This window comes from Epinephelus lanceolatus, chromosome 16 (genome assembly GCF_041903045.1).
Source record: "Epinephelus lanceolatus isolate andai-2023 chromosome 16, ASM4190304v1, whole genome shotgun sequence".
In the NCBI taxonomy this organism is placed as follows: domain Eukaryota; kingdom Metazoa; phylum Chordata; class Actinopteri; order Perciformes; family Serranidae; genus Epinephelus; species Epinephelus lanceolatus.
The window spans coordinates 43,596,438-43,621,236 of record NC_135749.1 but is presented as its reverse complement, the minus strand read 5'-3'; the positions used below and the strand labels follow the sequence as shown (position 1 = coordinate 43,621,236).

At 40.8% G+C, this 24,799-nt stretch overlaps 1 protein-coding gene across 2 annotated transcripts in view; it reads right to left on the bottom strand.

The window, feature by feature from the left end:
- gtf2h4 (general transcription factor IIH, polypeptide 4) overlaps nt 1-24,799 on the bottom strand; it is an 83,552-nt gene that overhangs the window by 8,117 nt on the left and 50,636 nt on the right. For both annotated transcript variants that reach the window (XM_033637517.2, XM_033637518.2), the window contains 5 exons: nt 16,710-16,818; nt 7,542-7,610; nt 6,669-6,752; nt 1,922-2,111; nt 1,391-1,521 (listed from right to left, as the gene is read on the bottom strand). In XM_033637517.2, coding sequence (XP_033493408.2) covers nt 1,391-1,521; nt 1,922-2,111; nt 6,669-6,752; nt 7,542-7,610; nt 16,710-16,818 — 583 coding nt within the window. The remainder of the gene's footprint in view (nt 1-1,390; nt 1,522-1,921; nt 2,112-6,668; nt 6,753-7,541; nt 7,611-16,709; nt 16,819-24,799) is intronic.

The window sequence follows — 24,799 nt, the reverse complement described above, 5'->3', positions numbered from 1 at the left end:
CAATCTTTTCCCATCACACCTCATGCTGTTTAGCTGCAGCTGCTGCATTAGATTTGTTTCACACGTTTTCGTTCATGGTCAGTAAAATCTCCGACTCAGCTGGGATGAAACAAGTGGTTTTCTGCTTTCTGCCATTGAAAATCACGTTATCTGCACTCTACTGATGATGGTTTTTGCTGCTCGCCGTGAACACGCTTTCCTCAGGCTGAACATACTCAGAGTTTCCCAGCTCAGGCTCAGTCAACCCGGAGATCAGGATTAGGCTCAGAGTTTGTTGAGCCTGCTTTCTGAAATAGGGCCCAGTTGTGTGTGATGGCTTGTGAATGTGTGTTTTGAAATATATTTGCATTGTGAAATACGGTTGTATATGACTTCAATTCACCAAGAATTTTCTTCATTTTTGGATTCTTCATTAACCAGAGGCATGTGGGAAAAAGCAATTGCTTTCTTCACAAATTCAATGTAACACAGGGTGAGTAATTGATATACAAATGGTCATTTCATGTGTCACATATACTGTAGAATTCTGCTCATCACTGGACACTGCCTTTGATGGCATGAAAAAGGACTCAGCACAAAACCACTATGAATTGGATGACAAGATTTGCAGGATTTGTGAGCTTGCAGTAGATGCACGCTTCCCTCTGCATAGTGATATAGCTGGCAGGTGTAGTTAGGAAAAAAGAAAATAGTTTCTACATGAAACTGCTAACAACAAGGTCTGTGGATTATCTTGAGTATCCAGGTCATGACTTCTGGAAAAAGAAAGGTTTTCAAATGTATTTTTTGGCACTCTGAGCACTACAAGCCGAGTGCCATCTAGTTCCATTATACTGGAGACAGGACAAACATCTCTGTGGCTGAAAACTTGACAACTCACACCAAAACAATCTAAGGTGATACTTAGCACTACAGGTAAGAGGTAAAATATGGAGTTTTGAGTTTTGGGTTAACTGTCTTTTTAAGGAGTGAAATTGATTTAATGCATAGTGTTTAATTGTTGTTGAAAATGCTCAGTTTTAATGTTTTTAAATGACTTTTATGTTTGATTTTTTTCGTCATAAAATATGGATTTTTGAATTTGGGGTGGGGTGAGCTGGTCCTTTAAGGTGAAAAGTTACATATTACATAATGTGCATATACACATGTCAAAGACCAAGTTTCTTTTTTTATTTTATTTAATACACACTTCCTGAATTTGTTAGTCACAACACAACAAAAGTGAGTTAGGATAATATCTGGGTATGTGTGGGGCAACTGGGCACTGTTGTGATAGCATATATTTTTCTCTATTAATATTTCTCATATTTTTGCATTGTTAATTACAGTATATAAGTGAAAAACCCTAACCTTGTCCTGTAGTAGTACAGTGTGTGCAGTCGTTGAGTACCTGTTGTGCTGTGATGCCGTTAGCGATGGCTTGTTGCACTGACTCCCTTGTTACTTGAGCCACCACTACATTCGGGAAGCGATAGAGCATTTCACTGAAGAGAGCCACCAGTGCAATCTGAAGTTCAGAGTCTGGGAGAGACACACAAACAAGTCAGTACAGGTTCTGTAAGGAACCCCCAAGTTATGCATCTTTTCTGTTGTGATGTGAAGCATTTTAACAAGAGAATATGACCAAATGCATTAAGAGACAATGAATAAATGTTGAACTCTTCCTTGACGTCTTGCTACTGGAAGTGTACCTGGGTCGTCTGTATGGTAGACACTGGTGTTAATGATTTAACCCTAATGCAGTTCACAGTTCACTCAACTTACTCAGAACCACAGCCAGCTAGTGTTGCTATAACCCCATGTACAAGAGTCTCCCAGTCCTCTCACAAATACTCTAATATGAACAGGGACTTAAACGTTTGATAGAATGTATTTATTAGTGTTAACATGCAGCACAGAAAGCTTCCAGGTTCAGACATACTTGTGTAAGCGTAGATACGATAATTGGTCTCTACCACAATAAAGCCTGCGTCTCCAGTACCAGTGGTGGAAGTCAAATTGGAGGAGGAGGAGGAGGAGGAGGAGGAGGAGGAGGAGGGTGAAGAGCTGGTAGTAACTCCTGCAGCCAGAGTGATGGCTAATCTGGTGGGGTAGTAGCGTCTTGACTTCCTCTGATGAAAACAGACGGAAAATAGACAAAAATTACAGAAATCTAAGGTTTCAGAACTACGTATACTTATTATAATTACATGCAGGATATCCAAACTAATTTCACTCAACAATTTCATTGTTTAGTTCAGTTTCATACATGTATTCTAAACTGAGACTTTTTTTCTTTCAGCAAGCTGAAAGCTGATATGGCTGTCCTTCATCAAACACATGATGGTTTCTGCAAAAACTGACAATTACTAAAGTCACAGCTAGGGTTAAATCTCCAAATGAAATAAAATCAAACTCCTACCAAAAGTAAACATCATTAGAAATACCTTAAAAGAATACTTCACCCTCAAAATGATCATTTGTTTATTAATTACTGACCCTGTTTTACATTGAATTTGTGAAGAATTTTTTTTTCTTGTTTACCTCTAAAGTGAACAAATAATCCAGACACAGAGAAAATTTGAGCAGTATGGAGATATTGATATTGAATCTGGGGTGCCGTAAGCTTCCATTAGGTGGAGTTGTGTTGCTACCCCCTCTCTTCTTGGATCTCCGCAAGTGTTGTGAGGACTCTAAAACTTCACCTGAGCCTCCATCAGCATATGGAATCTGGTGTTATGGCTGACTGTTTAAGTGACCATTCTGTTATATTTTGTGTCTGGAAAATTAAAATTCCAAGCTCTCCACCTAAATATATTAGATTTAGACAATGCAAAAATATTAATGATGAGAGTTTTATTCAAGATATAATTGCTATTAATTGGAACAGATTTCAGCTAATTCCTTTCATTGAAGATGCCTGGAATTTTTTTCATTCTGAATTATTAAATGTCATTGATAAACACGCCCCTATGAGAACAGTTAGAGTTAAAGGCAGGCACTTACCTTGGATTAGCTCTGAACTCATTAGCTTATTCAAACAAAGGGATAAAGCCTGGTCTAAATACCTTCCAAAGATCCTGTTGACTGGGAATCCTGCAGATGTCTGAGGAATTTGTGTAAAACCAAAACAAGGAATGCCAAATCTTACTCCTGTAAAGACAGCCCTTCTCATAATTTTCATAATCCTAGACAGTTTTGTCCATAAACCAGATTTGTTTTAACAATCAAATTATTTCTGATCCACCACTCATTTCTCAGGCTTTTAATCATCATTTCTCATCCATCTGTGGTTCCCAACTCAACAACTTACATAACACAGCTTGTTCCCCTAACCCCGTTTTTACCAATAGCTCTTTTTCCTTTAGCAAAATCCTTCCTATTGATGTCTTTCATGGCATACGTGAGCTCAAACACAGCTCCAGTGCTGGCCCTGATGGTTTAGATGCCAAATTTCTTAAAATAGCCGCAGATATATTAATGTATCCCCTTGCAGATCTATTTAATCTTTAATTGTCTACCTGCTCAATTCCTTCCATATGAAAATGCGCCAGAGTTACTCCCCTTTTCAAAGTTGGAGATCCAACTGACATGAGTAACTATCGTCCAATTTCTATTATTTGTTCTGTTGCTAACATTTTTGAGAAACTCATCTTCATTCAACTATTGCAGTACATATATTTATTTAATATTCTTTCTCCATTCCAATCAGGTTTTAGATCCAAGCATTCCACTACTCTCTTAAAATTCACCAATGATGTATTCTCCTCCTTTGATAAAGGCCAACTCACCGGTGCAATATTTATTGGTCTCTCCAAAGCTTTTGATATGGTCGACCTCTACCTCCTCCTTGACAAGCTATATTCTATTGGTTTTTCACAACATGCTCTCTTTTGGTTTAATTCATATCTTCGTAAACAGATGTCAATGTGTTGCTATTCAGGGTTCTCAGTCTGATTATTTAATTGTTGAAAAGGGTGTTCCACAAGGTTCTACCTTAGGTCCACTTCTTTTTTCCATTTTTATTAATGATTTACCAAGTATATGTTCTCAATGTTCTGTTCATCTTTATGCTGATGATATTGTCATTTATACATCTCACACTGATATACAGTACAGGCCAAAAGTTTGGACACACCTTCTCATTCAATGCGTTTTCTTTATTTTCATGACTATTTACATTGTAGATTCTCACTGAAGGCATCAAAACTATGAATGAACACATGTGGAGTTATGTACTTAACAAAAAAAGGTGAAATAACTGAAAACATGTTTTATATTCTAGTTTCTTCAAAATAGCCACCCTTTGCTCTGATTACTGCTTTGCACACTCTTGGCATTCTCTCCATGAGCTTCAAGAGGTAGTCACCTGAAATGGTTTCCACTTCACAGGTGTGCCTTATCAGGGTTAATTAGTGGAATTTCTTGCTTTATCAATGGGGTTGGGACCATCAGTTGTGTTGTGCAGAAGTCAGGTTAATACACAGCCGACAGCCCTATTGGACAACTGTTAAAATTCATATTATGGCAAGAACCAATCAGCTAACTAAAGAAAAACGAGTGGCCATCATTACTTTAAGAAATGAAGGTCAGTCAGTCTGGAAAATTGCAAAAACTTTAAATGTGTCCCCAAGTGGAGTCACAAAAACCATCAAGCGCTACAATGAAACTGGCACACATGAGGACCGACCCAGGAAAGGAAGACCAAGAGTCACCTCTGCTTCTGAGGATAAGTTCATCCGAGTCACCAGCCTCAGAAATTGCAAGTTAACAGCAGCTCAGATCAGAGACCAGATGAATGCCACACAGAGTTCTAGCAGCAGACCCATCTCTAGAACAACTGTTAAGAGGAGACTGACTTAGCCTTTAATGGATAGGACAGACAAGTGTGAAGGGGGAGAGAGAGAGGGAGTGACATGCATGACATACATGACGGCAACAGTCTTGTACATGGGGCGCCTGCCCTACCACTAAGCCACTGACGCCCCTACCAGAACACATTTGACAGTTACCTCAAGCCCCTTAATATGATTTATAATTCCCTATGTAGATTTATTTTGAGATGTCCATTTAGAACTCACCACTGCTGCATGTACAAATCACTTAATTGGTTGCATCATAACAACAGAAGACAATTTCACTGGGTTTTGTTCATCTTTAATTGTATTCACTCTAACTGTCCTTCCTATTTAAGTCAGCTTCTTGTTCCATTTAGCTCCTCTTATCGACTCAGACATATGCAATACCCATTCTTTTTTGTACCCAGGATTTTTAAAGAAATTGGTCACAGGTCGTTCCAATACAAAGCTCCATCGAACTGCAATAATCTTCCTCCTCATTTGAGATCCATTACTTCCTTCCACTGCTTTAGGTCATCTTTATTTTCTTTTGTTAAAACAACCTGCTCCTGTTTATAATTTGAGTATAATTTATGTACAACATTCAGTTCATTGTATTCAATTTTTCTGCATATCATTTGAAGACTGGGCTGTGGGTGGGAGAGGGTGAGCAAGCATCTGTTTTTATATAATTGTAGTTTGCTTTGTGTTTGTTTTTGTTTTTTCTTGTACTGTCTGTTTTGTATTATTGTTTTGGTTTATGTATGTATATATGTATGCATGTGTTATTTGTGTACTCAGGACCCCCTCGAAAATGAGATGTTACATCTCAAGGGGCTATCCCTCAATAAATTCAAATATGGGTGAGTAGATAATAGGTGAATTTTCATTTTTGGGCGCGCTATCCCTTTAAACTAATGCAAAGGTGTAGGAAGTACAGATCTTTCTGTAAAAGTAGTAACAACTTTGTGTGGTTGTCTGTTGAGGAGCTGCAGCATGACATATCCAGTGTGTGCTGGAGCGGCATACAGTATAACGTGCCACCCCATGGCGGCGCCAGTGTGTTTTCAGCTTTTTACAACTCATGCAGTATAATCCAAGTCTCATTTATCCAGTTGTATGCTCAGTACTCAGTTCAAACACGTACCCAGGTACACTTCTCAGCCATGCAAGAGACTGTTTGTACTGATGTGCTATACACTGTAATGTTTTAGTGAAAATGCATGCGTCTGTGAAGTACTAAGCATACAGCTGAGACTTGGATTATACTGCAGGGGATGTGTGAGAGTTTATAAACAGATGTTTTGATAGAGTTTTGCCATTGTTAAAGTGGTCCCTGTTAACTACAATTCATAATGAATGTTCACCTTTTTTGGATTCTCCATTCAACGTGAAGGCATGCAATAAAAACAAAGTTTACTTCATGATCTCAGTGTTACATTGGGTAAATAACTGATATACAAATAATCACTTTTAAATATTCCTTTAAGGTCCGATTGAACTGTCAGTAACTGCCATTATTAGTTGCTGCCGATGTACAAGCTGTTATTGCTATAACATACCTGAATACAATACCCAATCTCTCTGACTTTCACTTTTGAACATGCACTACAGCTGAACATCAGTTACATATAATCATATAAACCATCTGCTCCTTTTTATTTCAGTTGAGTGTATCTGTTGACTCATTTTCTAGTTGCAATGCAGCTTCAGGTGTATACCATCACTGTGTTGTCACTGCAGTGACCCAGCGTCCCCATGAACATCATCACAGTTTCTTCTCATAGTAATGAAGTGGTACTGACAGTATCGTAAGTGTTAGTCGATCTTTCCTCTCCTTCTCAGTCTCACCTTCCTCTGGAAGACAAGTCCAAACTCCCGCAGATGCTGTAGGAAGGTGAGTAATGACTCGCTCATGCCCTCCACTGAGTAATCCTGAGGCACACAGGCAACACATGATCAGTAAAGAAACTCAAACTAAACTAGAATTTTTAAAACCTCAGATCAGGGGTTGAGCTAGAATGGGTGGGTCATTCTGTGAACTTTACTCCAGTACAGTTTCAGGATTAGTAATGCTGTTTATTCCAAATCCCTACCCTACCTCTTTGTTATGTATCTTAAAAATAGTAACATCAGTTTATGACTCTAAGTTTTTTGGGTTTTTTTTGGCAAGAGTGAAAATTAGTCATCCTCAACATTTGATGTGTTAAACCTGCTCCATGCCTCTTGGGGTCAGCACAGTATGGACAGCAATATTGTGCAACTGCAGCATGGGTGACTGTGCGTGAAGGGTCTGAATACCGAACCATGTAGCTCCAAGATTTTGTAACAATATGTGACTATCCGCACCGCACTGACCAACTGCAAGAAGCATGAAATGGTTTCAGAATGATGGAGAAAGCTGGAGAAAATAAAGAGAGACACAGATACAAATAGGATGTATGTTTTGCCAGGATGATTTATTTCATCCTTGGCAACTCTCCTGTATTTACCAAATGATGTAAATATTTTTAGGCATTCTCTTATTTCAAATGGCTTAAAAAATGATGCATACAGCTGCTGTGAATCTGAACCAATCCCACGTGGATGCCCAGGTTTGGGTTGAGCCCTGAATGTTTAAAGCATCTTGCTCTGGCCCGGCCTCAGACCGCCAACATTATCATGTTGCTTTTCAGCAAGCGCACACACACACACACACACACACACAAACTGCTGCACACTTACTCTGCCAAGAGTAGAAAAACTGAGCTGGAATAAGAAGGACAAGATCTCCACCAGGTCCATCCCTCTGGACTGAAAGAGACAAATTATGAAATGTATATGAGAAAAGATGTTCTAAAATAAAAGCAGTTATTCAAATAATAGCTGGCATGAACAAAATAAATGTTGGCCTCTAACAAAAACATTAAGGGGAATTGGAATTACTCACACATAAATTCAGTATAATATACATTTCTACACTACATCATCAGCACAACCGTTATGTCATACTCACTACTTTGTTGAAATAGTTCTCCTTTCAACAGAAAGGACAATGAAGATGAAGATGGCGCCCCCAGTGCGGACCCCAGTGCGGACGCCTGTTACAGCAGCTCCTGCTCACCCCCGAGCTTTTTCTCTATTTTTTCTTTTTAACTTTATTACTTTGAGGTTTTTTTTCAGTTTAGCTAGCTAGCATTTGTGTTTTGCTTTGGTATGGAGGCGAAGACCGCTCTCTTTATAGCGGTCTTTCTCCCATTTTTCATTGGATATGATCGTGTGCGGGGATCCGGTGCCCAGCCATGCCTCCATTGTTTACACCCGGGATCAGCTGTTAGCGCTACAAAGCACCGCGATGCGGCCCGAGGAGAGGCACGATATTCCCCGCGAGCTGCGAAGAAGGAAACGGGGTGTTTGTGAATGATAGATGGTGTAACTCTGGGCACATCACTATCAAGGAACAGCATTGCTGCAGGGACATTGAGCTGCTGGCTGTTGGCATGAGACCATATTATCTACCCAGGGAGTTTTCTCATGTCATTATGGTAGCAGTGTATGTCCCCCCGTCTGCAAAGGCTGATTCTGCTTGTGACATTCTCCACTCTATTACGAGTAGGCTGCAAACACAGCACACTCAGGCCCTCCTTCTGATCTCTGGGGACTTCAACCACACCTGTTTCTTGCCACACCAGAGACAATAAAACACTGGAGTTATTTTATGCCAACACCAAGGAGGCATACCACTCATCCCCCCTGCCCCCCCTGGGAAAAGCTGATCACAACCTGGTTCTTCTTCTGCCTGTCTACAGACCTCTGGTGCAGAGAGAACCAGCAACCACCCGCACTGTGAAAAGATGGTCTGAGGAGGCCGAGGAGGCCCTGAAAGACTGCTTCGAGGCCACTGTGTGGGAGGTACTCAGCGATTCCCATGGGGAGGACATTGACAGTATGACATCATGCATTACGGATTATATTAACTTCTGTGAGGAAAGCACTGTACCCACCAGGACTGTACGCTGCTTCTCCAACACCAAACCCTGGATTACTACAAATATAAAAGCTCTCTTGAAGGAGAAGCGGAGAGCTTTTAACTCTGGAAACAAGGAGGAGCTGAAGGCCGTGCAGAAGGAGCTACGGAGAAACATCAGGCAGAGAAAGGAAGGATATAAAAAGAAGATGGAGGAACAGCTGCAGCAGAGCGATGTCAGCGGAGTCTGGAGAGGTCTGAAAACCATCTCAGGACACAAACAACCAGACTCCCAGGCCAGAGGCGGCCAGCAGTGGGTGAATGATCTGAATCTGTTCTTCAATAGATTTGATCAGTCTGCCCCTCCCCAGGCCCAGACATCACGGCTGCAACCTCCCTCATCCTCACCTTCACCTCCCCCCCCCCCACCTACACTCCTGGCACACTGCTTCGACACCTCCCCCAACCCCGCTCCCCCGGACATCCCACCAACCCCCACTCCTCCCCCCACCTCATCACCCCCACCCCTCAGCACACAGCCCCCCTGCTCCAACTTGTCCTGCACTACCTGTCAGGTGAGAGATCAGCTGAGGAGGATAAAGACGAGGAAGGCTGCGGGTCCAGACGGCATCAGCTCCAGGCTCCTGAAGTCCTGCGCAGACCAACTGTGCAGGATAGTTGAAACCATCTTCAACCTGAGCCTGAGGCTGGGGAGAGTACCACAGCTGTGGAAGACATCCTGCGTGGTACCTGTGCCCAAGACTCCGCACCCCAAGGACTTCAGCAGCTTCAGACCGTTGGCATTAACATCGCACCTCATGAAGACTCTGGAGCGCCTGGTCCTGTCTCGTCTCCGCCCTGCAGTAGGCCTTTCAATGGACCCGCTGCAGTTTGCCTACCAGCCTGGCATTGGGGTGGACGACGCCGTCATCTTCCTCCTGCATAGAGCTCTTTCTCACCTGGAGAAGCCTGGAAGCTCTGTGAAAATCATGTTCTTTGATTTCTCCAGCGCTTTCAGCACCATACAGCCTGCACTTCTGAGGGACAAACTGGAGCACGTAGGGGTGGCTAATCACCTCACATCCTGGATCCTGGACTACCTCACGGACCGGCCGCAGTATGTCAGAACCCAAGATTGTGTATTGGACTGGTTGTCTGCAATACGGGGGCCCCGCAGGGGACGGTGCTGGCACTGTTCCTCTTCACCCTCTACACTGCAGACTTTTCATACCACACCACCTGTCATCTGCAGAAGTTCTCTGACGACTCTGCCATAGTCGGCCTCATCACAGATGGGGACGACAGGGAGTACAGAGAACTGAACCAGGACTTTGTTGACTGGTGCCTGAGGAACCACCTTCAGATCAACGCGGGGAAAACCAAAGAGCTGGTGGTGGATTTCCGCAGGCGCAGACTCCTCCCCCCAACACCGGTGAACATCCAGGGAAAGGACATTGAGATGGTGACATCATATAAGTACCTGGGTGTTCATCTTAACAATAAACTGGACTGGACTGATCACATAACAGCACTGTACAGGAAAGGCCAAAGCAGACTCTACCTGCTGAGGCGGCTCAGGTCTTTTGGAGTGCAGGGGGCGCTCCTGAAGACCTTCTTTGACACTGCGGTGGCATCAGCCATCTTTTACGGAGTGGTCTGCTGGGGCAGCAGCATCTCGGCTGCAGATAGGAAGAGAATGGACAAGCTGATCAAGAAGGCCAGCTCTGTCCTGGGATGCTCTCTGGACTCTGTGCAGGTGGTGGGAGAAAGGAGGATGACAGCCAAGCTGTCATCTCTGACGACTAATGAATCCCATCCTCTGCAGGAGGAGATAAAAGCTCTGGAGAGCTCCTTCAGCGATAGACTGATTCACCCAAAGTGTGTGAAGGAACACTATCGCAGGTCCTTCTTGCCTGCTGCTGTCAGGCTACATAACCAGCACTTCTCACAGTAAACTGCACCATGGACACTTTAGGGACACTATGGACACTTTATGGACACCATAATAAGCATAACTGTCCCCCATGTTGTTGTTTATTTGTACATACAATATTCACTTTGCACTAAATATGTTCACTTTAATCCATTGCTCACTTTTTATTCACTGCTCAGTATCATTATTATTATTACTATTATTATTATTTATTGTTGTTTCTTGTATTTTTTGTACTCTTTTTGCATGCCTAGTTTGTTTTACGTTTTTTAAATTTTGAAATCTTTAATCTGACTCTTTCCCCTTGACTGCTGTAACACTGGAATTTCTCAATTGTGGGATCAATAAAGGTGTATCTTATCTTAAATACTTTTTTTTATTCACTGATGTTTGTTTTCTTTCCAAATACTCCTATCACTGACACTTGACACTTCCTGCAGATATTTGACATTAGGAGCCAACAAGGATTTTGTTTTTTTGTTCCTGAACCATTTATTTATTCAGTCAACTGTTCACTAACTGTGGTTCTCATTTATTAAATAAATGTACGACAGAAAACTGGGCATACAATCATTTCCAAATAAAGCTCTGCCTTTATCAATGTGGACGTGAGCTACTTATTATGCTTATTATTTAATACTTATTTGCAGCCACATATAAATCACTTAAAAGGGTGCAGTAAATGTGGGAAAATATATTTTGTAAAGGCTGACTCTGCGGGGCTGGCTCTGTGGGACTGGCTCTGTGGGACTGGATCCGTGGGACTGGATCTGTGGGACTGGCTCTGAAGGACTGGTCCATTGTGTTTTTAAATACTGGCGAGCCAAAGCTTGTTTAAATTTTTTATCATTAAAATATTATTAGAAATAAGCAAATAAACCCTGCAACAGTGTTATTATTTAAATACTAAAAGCCTAGCAGGGTTTCCCACACATTCATTTATTTGTGGTGGCCTGCCACAACTAAAAACATCTGTCACCACAAATAGATTTTCTATTTTTGAAGCTGGACTCTTCACTCAAGGTTCCTACAGCTTAAGGCAAGTTAAATTTAAGACTTTTTAAGACTTTTTTAATGCCACTTGAAATGAAATTTAAGACCAACGACACAATCAACACATGAAATAAATGAATAAATCTCCAACTCCCTCATTTGATTTGTATGATTGGTGTTTTGTCACGGTGTTCAGACACCACTGTACCTTTGCTTTTAGCATAGGTGTGCACCTGAACACTAGGTTCATTCGAGATGAGCCAGGCCTGCGCAGATTCGATCACCGGTGATCGACGCACAATGCATGCCGGTTAGTTTTGTGTCCGACTTCATCCCGACTTGCTCTGACATATTACAAAAGTGGACGGCAATAAAACTGCGAGAGCGAGGCGGCTGCAGTTTTTAGAGCCAGGCGGTGCAGTCAGTGGAGAGCAACTGCAGCTCTCACCTGATCTAACAGCTGATTGGTTCAGATGTTGACTCAACAATATGACTTTTTAGATAAACTTTTCATTTTTGTTGAATTTTAGAGATTAAGATTGTATTTGTCTGATTTGAAGGTTTATTCTGTGAACAGAAAACATATTGTGTGACTGATGGTGAAGTTTAGTCGTCAGAGACTAAATACATTCATCATTAACTATACAGAGTCTACTGTATATTAACACTGGACTTTTTGATTATTGAAGTATTTAACCACAGAGACTTGTGGTCAGTGGGATGTGAGGATTCTTAAAATAATGTGTACAGATGTGAAGCCCTGGCTGTATCTGACTGAGCCTTAATGAAAGCTGTTGTCCTGGATTTTTTTTCATCTGAAAATATTAACCTTATAGTCAAGCACTGTTTATTTAGCCTGTGTAGTTGAGGGGACAGGTCAAACTGATATGATGCTGATTTACAGGAGAGTTCATGTCAAATGGAGGATAAACCATGAACATAAACTACAGATCACCTGTAAAGCATTTTAATAACTTAATCTATCATAATTAAAACAACTGGAGACTGAAAACAAACTGATATATGGGTCTTATCACTTTTTTAATGAATTGACATCATTCCAGACGGGATGTGAGTGTGTCTGTGACTCCCTGTAGCCTATGGACTGAAGGCTGCTGGAAACTGTCGGGAAACTGTCCGACTTCACCGCGGCTTTTTGTCACTGCCCCCCGCTGCGGCTGCCTGCTCTCGTCTACTTTCCACTGTTTCCAGACGAGGCGCAGTTCATCGCGAACAAGCCTATTGTCCGGAGATTTGGTGCTGCTGTCCTGGTTGTTGATATCGGAGATGGGGGTGGAGGCACGGTAGAGACGAGAGTAGAACAGAACTGGGAAATACCTGGTCAGGGTTCAACGCTAAGGTTTTTTTTCACTTGCCCGGTCGAGCAAGTTGGTCAGAGATCTACTTGCCCAAAGTCAGTTTTTACTTGCCCTATAAAAATTGTTTAATATAAGCGGCTATCAAATAACAAAGACTGCAGTTATTTTTGTGTTATGTAATCTTTATTCACACTGTATTTATTAATTAAAACAACATATGTCATGTATTGTAGCTTAATTCCTACACAAAAATGACAGTGTCAGGGCTTAAAGTGAAAAATTTGTCAATCGTTCTCCATCTATAATTTTGCTCCCTACTTGAGCCATGCCCACCTCTATTTATTTTTCACCCCTCTCTCCAGTTCTGCTGTATTAACAGCGGGTTTAATATATTTTGCTTCCATCTCTCTGCCCTGCTCTACTCTACTTCAACGCTACTTAGCTCTCTCTCTACTCTACCAGTAGACAACCACATCCACCTGTTGCACAAAACGCACACAGCAGTGTTTCCCCTAGGATGGAGTTGTAGCAGCGGAGGTGAAGCACACGCATGAAAAATAATTTTCACATGCGTGAAACTTTTTTGTATGCTTGCAAAGCACAGCCTGCTGGGATGTTTCTGTGTATCTACTGGCACCAGAAGGGCTCTTTAGGACTAAGTACATACAGTACATGTGTGCACAGTAATGAGCAGGTGAAATGTCTGTCTAGCTTACATATGAGGTGTCTCAAGATTTAGGAACATACAATTTTATTGAATATAATAAAGTAAAAAGTCACATGACATGCTGCTGTTTTGTGCTATGACCTATTTAAGTGCTGGAAGTTGTTATTTACGTGACAACGCCTGAACGCAACACAAGCTCATGAGTGCCGTGCTGAGCTGCTGTGCGAGCAGCGTGTTTGTCTGTGCATAACAGCAGTCTGTTGGTGGTTATTTACACACTGTCCATAACAATAACTTTGTCAGCTGACAAACTGCACCGGGCTCAGGGTCAGGTTTGGTCAGGAAAATGCGGCCCGAGCCGCTCTAGCGTGATCACCTGTGTGTGTGGCGGAACTCCACCGTGCGCGATACAGAGAGCAGAGGAGAATTGTTAACGCGTGACCATGTAGAGACAGAAATGACACGATGACATAACACCATAAATAGTATATTGTTCTGTTACTATATGAAGCATCCGTCGCGCAAAATAATATTAATGGGGGCTGTGGGCAGGACATTGTTACACAGCGTGTGCTTGTGACTTCAGGCAGAGAGACAGCTGCATCAGAGCCGAAGGAGCATGTTTTAAAATACATTTATTTTATCAATTAGTTCTTAACTTTTACTATTTTTGGCAACTTGCCCGATCGGGCAAGTGAGTTGTTACTTTACATGCCCGACCTTGAGTTTTACTTGCCCCGGGCAATCGGGCAATCCTTATTGCTGAGCCCTGCTGGTGTTTGTTGACAGCTTGATTTTGAGGCTTTGTGTTTCGCGCTGTGCACGTGGGACTCCACTGCCTTGGTTACCATCGTGCCGAATTTGAAACATTTCTTGCACAAAATACACCGTGCCTCGTATAAATTGCCTGGTACCGGTTTCAGCCATCCAGAAAAATCTTTGTTGGACAGCCAATTTTCATTAAATTTACACTTTCCCATGTGGTCCGACTGCTACATGAATGACGTGCATCTGCTCTGAGAGTCACGCACGGCCGCAAACACATCACTGTTTTGTTGGTTACGCTCTCGTGATTGCGTGACGTTACTGCTATTTGGCAAATTATTTTTAAAAAATAAATGTTACCTATTATTTTTAGTATAATAGTTTAGACTAATTACAATTATAAAATCCTACTTACCACGTGTTAACATTTTTAAGACTTTTGAAAGATTGATTTAAGACATTTTAATGCCAATTAAGGCCTTATTTGTAGATTAATGAATTCAATGCCTTTTAAAACTTTTTAAGGATCCGCGGGAACCCTGTGAGCAGCACTGTACTATATAAACTGTTCCGTTATCTATGGCGCCACATTGTCACGGTGCAGAGTGAACTCGGGGCAGAGACAGAGCAGCAGAACGTCAGGCACATTGAAAGTAAAATTTAAGCGTTCATTCTGCTGGGTCTAAAAGTCTGCATTCACTCACAGTAGCTGTTCCTCTCGTCCATCAATCTGATCTGATCAGTTCTGACTGAATCAACAGATCAATTATTTACCCCACAAATCACAAACTACTGCTGAGGAAAAAAGAACTCATGGAAAGTCAGACCTGCGCTGTGTTCATGGACCCACAAAAATCTCCAAAGTCAGTGACCGAACACAAACCGATATACAAGGACACAGAGGCATTTAAAAGGAAAAAAAAGGAAAGTTTGCTGTTGCAGCCCCACAGCCACACGCTCCTCGGTTTGGGTCAATTTTAAGCTTGTATATGAATATCATGACAATATTATATAATACATGTAGGCTAATATTATTAATACGTGTAGGCTATAGGCAGGTACGCATCATGGATATATAAATCAAATATTCCATCCTGGAGTTTGGTTGTCCAGCCCAGCTGTTGACTGCAGCAGTGATTTCTTTCCATACTGTGTTTTTCTAACTTCCTTTGATGCCACTTTTCAGGCAGCCAAATAGAACCATTTGGTAGGATTGGACCTGAGGATATCAGTTTTTGCATTTCTAGCTCTAAGAAATTTCTCTTCTTGGCTGTGGTATGCCTCTCCATGTTTTAAACTCTAGGGCCAAGGCCTCTAAACCCAGAATATAGTGGAGTGGGATATGTAAATGAAAAAAGGTTTCAGCTGCCACATTTATCAACACCCAATTATTCTGATGCTGTGATCAGCGAGATAACAACATTTCATGTATCACTCGTGAACCCCATTATTAGATGATTTCTATGCTCAGATCTGCTCTGGTTTGTATATTTGATTGATAAATGAGGGCAATTGTGTACAAATTTAGACTCCTCACCATGAAGGAATCAATAATACTCAACTTGTGGCCTGTGGGCCCAATCTGCCCCGCAATACGGTGCTGGTAGCCCGCCAACCATTTTCCAATTCAGAATTGAAATTTAACTATTATTCTGGGATTTCTTTTTCTTTTTTGTATTTTGAATGTAGACAAGGTGCCAAAGGGCAAAAAATAAGCATCAAAATAGAGCTTTTTTTATTTAAAAATACAGTAGGGCCAGTGGAAGATCCCCTGGAGCCCCTGACACAGGTCCAGGAGAGCCCAAAATGTCCTAAAATCCTAGAAGCGCCCCTGCATACACCTGACCTGTGCGAGGCTGCTGCTACTGGCTCTTAGTAAAGATGAGTAAGGACACCAAATGTTTGAAAGCTGAAAACAGGCAATTCAATTATTATATACTGATAAATATTATTAATGTTTGTTTATTAACTGGTCCCTGGCCTGTTCCTGTATTTTGCTTGTCACATTTTCTACTTTACTGGGAAATGATTGATTATTCAGAGCAGACAGGACAATAAGGACTGAGATGGATTTACCTGATGCTGTATAAACGTTTCCTCAGCCAGAATTAGTTTAACCATGATGCTGTTTCACAGCACTTCATGGTCAATTAGGCCCACTTTGTCCTTCTTTATTTTGTATTTATTCCACTCCTGGTAACAGGCATTCTTTTCCACAAATAGGCCACAATAGGTAATCAGGTCAAAGCAGAAGATGATATACACATACCTGCGCACTTTTGAGGTACTGTAAGGTGAAGTACCAAAGCTGAGAGGCTGTGTCCAATAAGAGGAACTGGAAACCAGCTGATGTGATGTAGGGTGCCTCTCCTGCCTCACTGACAAAGAGCAGAAGACAGGACAACATGAGGTACAACACAAAACCCTTCTGTGTTGCTAACACAACAATAAATCAACCTGAAGCTAAAGTTCTCAGATTCGAGTCCATGTTCACTTTCATTCCTCTTTGATTATCCTCCCTGTGGTGAATTCTGACTAATGATTATTTCTGTGTCTGGATTTCTCATAATTCTACATACACTGAAGAGTATGGAGAGTTATGGAATAGTCCAGTCTTTTTCATTGTAAGTCAAGAGAAGTTAAAGAATGGGCAGGCACTCATCAGTGTTTCACTGACACTTTCATGTGACAACTGCAAAGTAATAATCATATTCACAACATATTTGTTCAGTTATTGCTGGCTTATCTTGATGATGACTGCTATTTTATTTGTCCCATAACTGTTATTTGTCCCACTTTTTAACTGGGATCTGAATAGTGCTTTACAAATAAGTTATTATAATTATCATTACAAGTACAAGTACAAATATCAGGTACTTCCACTTTACTTGAGTATCTTATTCTCATGGTTCTTTCTACTTCTGGTCCACCACACTTAAGATGGAAATATTCTACTTTTTACTCCACAATTTTTTGAAAACTTAAGTTAATTTACAATTTAAGATTTTTGCACAAAGACCCTTTCATCAAGACCCTATCTAAGTGCAACTGAAGCGATTAGTCGACTGATTAGAAAATAACTGGAAACTATTTTGGTAATTCTTTAAACCCCTTTTCATACAAAACCATTTCATGGGTCCAGCTTTTGAAATAGAATAGAATAGAATAGAATAGAATAGAAAGAACTTTATTTATACCAAAGGGAAATTCAGCTGTCCAGCAGCTCATAAAAGACAACAAACAAAATAAAATAAATGCATAAATAGAGATTAAATTAAAATAAAATTGTCCATTACACAGTCCAGTCCAGTTGTGAAAATTTGTTAGTGTGTGTGTGACTGGATTCAGGACGTATTAAATAGTCTTATTGCCATGGGGACGAGGATCTTCTGAAACGCTCTGTTCTGCAACGCAGTGAGATGAGCCAACTGCTGCAGCTGCTCCACTCTCACTCCAGGAGGCTGTGGAGAGGGTATCTGCTATTGTCCATTATCGCTTTCACTTTGTTCAATGTGCCCCTCTTCTTCTTCTTAGTGGGTCTGTATAGAGCATCAGTGTTAGAAGACTGTTTATCATCTAGGAGGACCCCCAGATATTTGTAGGTGTGCACCACCTCAATGTCCTCCCCTGTATGGAGACTGGTTGATATGAAGACTTGCTGCTTTTCCTTTTAATTAGTTAAATGGAGTACGGAGCATTGAGTACTTTTACTTTTAACACTTAATACATTTTCCAGATTGTACTTTCATACTTTTACTTAAGTAACATTTTCAATGCAGAGTATTTTTACAGTATAGTCTGGTTTTAGATTTACATTCAGGGATGCTAACAGATGTATGGTCAAAAAAGAGAGAGCTTGTCGAAGCGAAATTCTGAATATTAAAATACACAAACACTAATTTGGAAGAATACTGTGTACTCCATAGTTCATATATTGTGTATAAAACAGAACAAATCCATTGAGCCATCATGACCATCTTGCTAGAAGTCCAAGTCTTTATACATTTCTTCATGCTCTTTATATTGAACAAAGCGGGTAGATTGGCCTACTACAAATAACACGTCAGTTTCAAACTAATGGCCATCTGAATATCCTGTGGCAAGTGCCCTTGAGTGTTCGCTAATAGTTTTTACATCTGGAATGTATGATTAAAAAAAAAAAAGAAATTCTGAATATTAAAATACACAACTCAATTTTCCTCATTCTGCAAATGAACAAAGTTGAATGTTTCAACAAAACTAACAAAACAGAGTGCCGCTCATCCTACCTCTTTCCACAATTTCTTTTTTTTATATTAGCTACAAGGTACTTGCTCACTCTGGAACTGATATAAAATGCAGGATGTTTATGGAACGTTTGCATTGTTTGGCATGAAAATGACAACCTTAAAAATAGCCAGAGGCCACTGTATTAGATAATCTTAATCTTAATCATATGTATGTATATATACAGTACAGGCCAAAAGTTTGGACACACCTTCTCATTCAATGCGTTTTCTTTATTTTCATGACTATTTACATTGTAGATTCTCACTGAAGGCATCAAAACTATGAATGAACACATGTGGAGTTATGTACTTAACAAAAAAAGGTGAAATAACTGAAAACATGTTTCATATTCTAGTTTCTTCAAAATAGCCACCCTTTGCTCTGATTACTGCTTTGCACACTCTTGGCATTCTCTCGATGAGCTTCAAGAGGTAGTCACCTGAAATGGTTTTCCAACAGTCTTGAAGGAGTTCCCAGAGGTGTTTAGCACTTGTTGGCCCCTTTGCCTTCACTCTGCGGTCCAGCTCACCCCAAACCATCTCAATTGGGTTCAGGTCCGGTGACTGTGGAGGCCAGGTCATCTGCCGCAGCACTCCATCACTCTCCTTCTTGGTCAAATAGCCCTTACACAGCCTGGAGGTGTGTTTGGGGTCATTGTCCTGTTGAAAAATAAATGATCGTCCAACTAAACGCAAACCGGATGGGATGGCATGTCGCTGCAGGATGCTGTGGTAGCCATGCTGGTTCAGTGTGCCTTCAATTTTGAATAAATCCCCAACAGTGTCACCAGCAAAACACCCCCACACCATCACACCTCCTCCTCCATGCTTCACAGTGGGAACCAGGCATGTGGAATCCATCCGTTCACCTTTTCTGCGTCTCACAAAGACACAGCGGTTGGAACCAAAGATCTCAAATTTGGACTCATCAGACCAAAGCACAGATTTCCACTGGTTAATGTCCATTCCTTGTGTTTCTTGGCCCAAACAAATCTCTTCTGCTTGTTGCCTCTCCTTAGCAGTGGTTTCCTAGCAGCTATTTGACCATGAAGGCCTGATTTGCGCAGTCTCCTCTTAACAGTTGTTCTAGAGATGGGTCTGCTGCTAGAACTCTGTGTGGCATTCATCCGGTCTCTGATCTGAGCTGCTGTTAACTTGCCATTTCTGAGGCTGGTGACTCGGATGAACTTATCCTCAGAAGCAGAGGTGACTCTTGGTCTTCCTTTCCTGGGTCGGTCCTCATGTGTGCCAGTTTCGTTGTAGCGCTTGATGGTTTTTGCGACTCCACTTGGGGACACATTTTAAGTTTTTGCAATTTTCCAGACTGACTGACCTTCATTTCTTAAAGTAATGATGGCCACTCGTTTTTCTTTAGTTAGCTGATTGGTTCTTGCCATAATATGAATTTTAACAGTTGTCCAATAGGGCTGTCGGCTGTGTATTAACCTGACTTCTGCACAACACAACTGATGGTCCCAACCCCATTGATAAAGCAAGAAATTCCACTAATTAACCCTGATAAGGCACACCTGTGAAGTGGAAACCATTTCAGGTGACTACCTCTTGAAGCTCATCGAGAGAATGCCAAGAGTGTGCAAAGCAGTAATCAGAGCAAAGGGTGGCTATTTTGAAGAAACTAGAATATAAAACATGTTTTCAGTTATTTCACCTTTTTTTGTTAAGTACATAACTCCACATGTGTTCATTCATAGTTTTGATGCCTTCAGTGAGAATCTACAATGTAAATAGTCATGAAAATAAGGAAAACGCATTGAATGAGAAGATGTGTCCAAACTTTTGGCCTGTACTGTATATATATATATATATATATATACACATACACACACACACACACACACACACATATACATATACATATATATATACACACACACACACACATATATATGTATATGCATGAACTTATCAGTGTTTCATAAGCAACCATTTCAAAATTACTTTACAAATACATTATATTTACTGCCCTTGAACTCTACCAAACCAACTAGCCGACCAAAAACGTGGAGAGAATAAATGAATGAATGAAAATGAAAGTAAAGAAGTTGCATATAACGAGCCATTTTACTTTCACTGTAACAGTGCTGGTATGCCGAACAAGAGCTGAATGATGAGTACATAACAAGCATACATACATACAAGCCCAAATAAGCAACTCCACTTTAGAAACAAGCCCAAAAAACCGCAACCCGCGACTACCAATATTTGTCAAGTCAAAGTCAAGTCAAACTTTATTTATAAAGCACATTTAAAAACAACCTCAGTTGACCAAAGTGCTGTACAGTTATTGAAATATAAAATAATCATACACAAATATCATAATAAATAAAACAAAGGAAATAGTAAGGGCTTAATTTAAAAAACTGAAAATTAGATTAAAAAAGGGAAATAAAAGAGTAAAAAGAGTAAAAAGAGTAAAAGCCAAGGATTCTTGCCTAGCAGGGACTGAACGCCAAGGAGAAAAGATGGGTTTTCAGTAATGTTTTAAAGTGCTCAACAGACTGTGCAGCTCTAACCTGGAATGGTAGGCTGTTCCACAGCTTTGGGGCCGCCACTGAGAAGGCTCTGTCCCCACGAGTAGAGAGTCTGGACCGAGGTACTGCCAGGAGCAGCTGGTTTGACGACCTAAGTGCTCTAGAAGTACTGTGAGGATGTACAAGCTCTGATAAATAAGACGGTGCCAGACCATTTAAACACTTAAAAACAACCAATAAAACCTTGAACTGGATCCTAAAATTAACAGGCAGCCAGTGCAAAGATGCAAGGACAGGACTAATGTGATCACGCCGTTTCTTTCCAGTCAGCAGGCGGGCAGCTGCATTTTGGACTACCTGTAAACGGCGCAGTGCTGACTGGTCAAGACCAACACACAAAGAGTTACAGTAGTCTAGGCGTGATGTAACAAAGGTGTGAATAACTTTCTCAAAATAATCTCGGGGGAGATATGCCTTTACTTTAGCTAATAGTCTTAGCTGGAAGAAGCTCGTTTTGACAATAGAGCTTATCTGCTTATCAAACCTAAAGTCACTGTCCAAAATAACACCAAGGTTCCTTGCAAAAGGGTGGCAGTGAGACTTAAGGGTGCCAATGGCGCTGTCATACCCATCTAACAGATTTTGTTGGCCAAATAAAATAATCTCAGTTTTATTTTTGTTCATGGAGAGAAAGTTCACTTCCATCCAAGATCGGATATCATTGAGGCAGTCTAATAAGACCTGAACAGCGACAACAAGCAAAAACAAGCCCAGAGTCGCGGCTAATAAGCGGACCTGACAACCTCTCCCTACGTGTAGCGCTCACATCATCCAAATGAAAAGAAATGATTTACACTTGCGCGCGCACTACACAGTTGTTTTGCGCGCAGCATTGTCATCTGCTCATTTCATTTGTGTTAGTGGAATTATTAACCAGACTCTTCCACGTCCATGCCAACACCTGGGCTGTGTTGAGCCCCCCCCCAAAAATGGCAGAATGTTATTTAAACAGAAACGATGGTGCAGTGAACCCCTGTTGTGTTACGCAGGCACACTGTCCTTATAAAGCAGGGTTCAGTTTGATTCAAAAGGGGCTTTATTGGCGTTCACATCACCAAAGCAAGGGTGAAAATAATAAATACAAAAATTGAGTAAAGGGCCCTATTTCAGAGAGCAGGATTAGTGAAAACTCTGAGTTTTCCATTCAGGGTATCCCTGTGTCAGTTACTATGGCAACATACTCCATAAAGCAAACCTGCTGGCTGGCAGGTTTTATCTAACAATCTTCTCAACCCAGGTATATCAAATATTACACATCGTGGATTTGCATTATCATCGCAGCAAATGTTATGCATTGCCCTTCAATTCTTCGGCAATGGCAGTTTTAGTGGGAGATACTGAACACATCAGGAAGGCAACTGTTTGTCGGGCCATAAGAAAAGTGACTCTGGCTCTGAAAAGACTTGTGCCCATTTTTGTGGTTTTCCCTGTGCATAAATTAGAAAGGATCATCAAAGGGGAATTCCACAGAATTGCAGGGTTGTCAGTGTTAACAGGAAATTGATCTATGTGGATACATTATGCAATGATTTATGAACACTTTTCATACATTTAAAGATGCTGCAGTGTAATTGGCTGCATTTATGGGACTCACATCCCCATCAAAGCTCCATCTGAGAATAAAGAAGATTACGTGATTCAGAAGTCATTTCACAGCAATTCAATTAACCTGAGCCTAATATTGCAAGAATGAATGTAAGCACAATTTCTTACCAGTCTGTACAATATTTCCGATTACAGCAGAGAAGATATAGGAAATTATATTTAATATATGTACATTAATTTAGTTTATATATAAACATGTTTCTAAATTTTCTGTATAATAATAATAATAATACATTTTTATTTATAATGCACTTTACATTCCAAGGAATCACAAAGTGCTATAAAATGAATGATAAAAATAACAGTGTAGTACAATCAACTACAATTAAAACAGAAAAAGGCACTCAAAAGTGATACAAAAGAAAAGAACACATGATCAAAGTATTACATGGGATAAATAAGGATGAAAGTTACATGAAAAAAGTGGTCAATGGAAAGCTTTTTTGAAAAGGTGAGTTTTTAAACCTTTCTTAAAATTATCCACAGACTGTGGTGCCCTGAGGTGGTCAGAGAGGGCGTTCCACAGCCTGGGAGCCACCTACAAACATTAACGCATCATATTACATAAGGTCACTTCACATTACCTATGCTCTGCAGTCTTTTTCAATGCCACCTCACCCCACCTCACGCTGTTAGCTGCAGCTAACGTATTCAAATTTTTTATTTATTTATTTATTTTTAAGACATGTTCGAAGTTCACGTACGCGGTCATTAAAATCTCCAATTCAGTTGTCATCTGCACTCCACTGATGATGGCTTTTGGTGCTCACCATGAACGTGCATTCCTCAGGCTGAACATACTCAGAGTTGATTGAGCTAATTCTGATGAGCTATTCTAGAACCGAAAACTCAGATTTTCCCAGCTCAGGCTCAATCAACTCGGAGATCGTGATTAGGCTCAGAGTTTGTTGAGCCTGCTCTCTGAAATAGGGCCCTGATCTACCAGAATTTGATTTATAAACACATGGCTGTTGATTGGAAAACACCTCTGACACACCCACCAAATGAAAACCCGAAAACAGTAGCAAAACGGTGAACACTGTTTTGAGTTTGAACGTGCCCCTGCCCTTAAATAGTATTTAGGGGGCATTACCTATACTAATAGGTTACTGATGATCAAGTGGGATTCATTAGGCTCATTTGAGATTAGCCAGGCCTGCGCGGCCTGCGCAACGATCGTCGTACAATGCATGCCAGATTTGTGTCTGACTTCATCCCGACTTGCTCTGACATCATGCAAAAGTGGACAGCAATATTCTCACAAGATTAGGGCAGCCGCAGTTTTACAGCCAAGCGCTGCCTTGCTGTCCACCAAGACAATTAAGGAATGTATCCATAGGAGGAAGACAGCCTTTAAATCAGGCGACACATTAGCATTAAAGGCTGCAGTGAAAGAACTGAATCAACAACTGAGTGAATCCAGAAGGCAGTACAAGGAGCTTGTGGAGCAGGACTTACAAAACTCAAACACAAAGAGACTATGGGACTCGATAAGAAAAATGACTAATATGAAATCTGAAAGGAAGCCGATAGTGGCCCAGGACAAAGGCACAAAAGCTAATGAATTGAATGCTTTTTTCATTTAATGAATGTTGTGATATTATTAATTCCCTGTCCTGTAATGATGGTGATAGGATGATGTTAGATCTGGGTTCTGTTATCAGAGTATTTAAAACCATACATATCGCAGCGGTGCCTGGATAGTGTGACGTGTGTGGTTGTGCTGCTGCCGTGGTCCTGCCAGATGCCTCCTGCTGCTGCTGTTATCATTAGTCATACTTCTATTGTTATTATACACATATGATTATTGTCACATATGTATACTATCAGATATTAATATATACTTTCAACATATTGTACCACAATAGCCAGAATTATAACTATAATATTATTACTTTCATTAAAGGGACATTGTGTAACATTTTCAGTTCTTT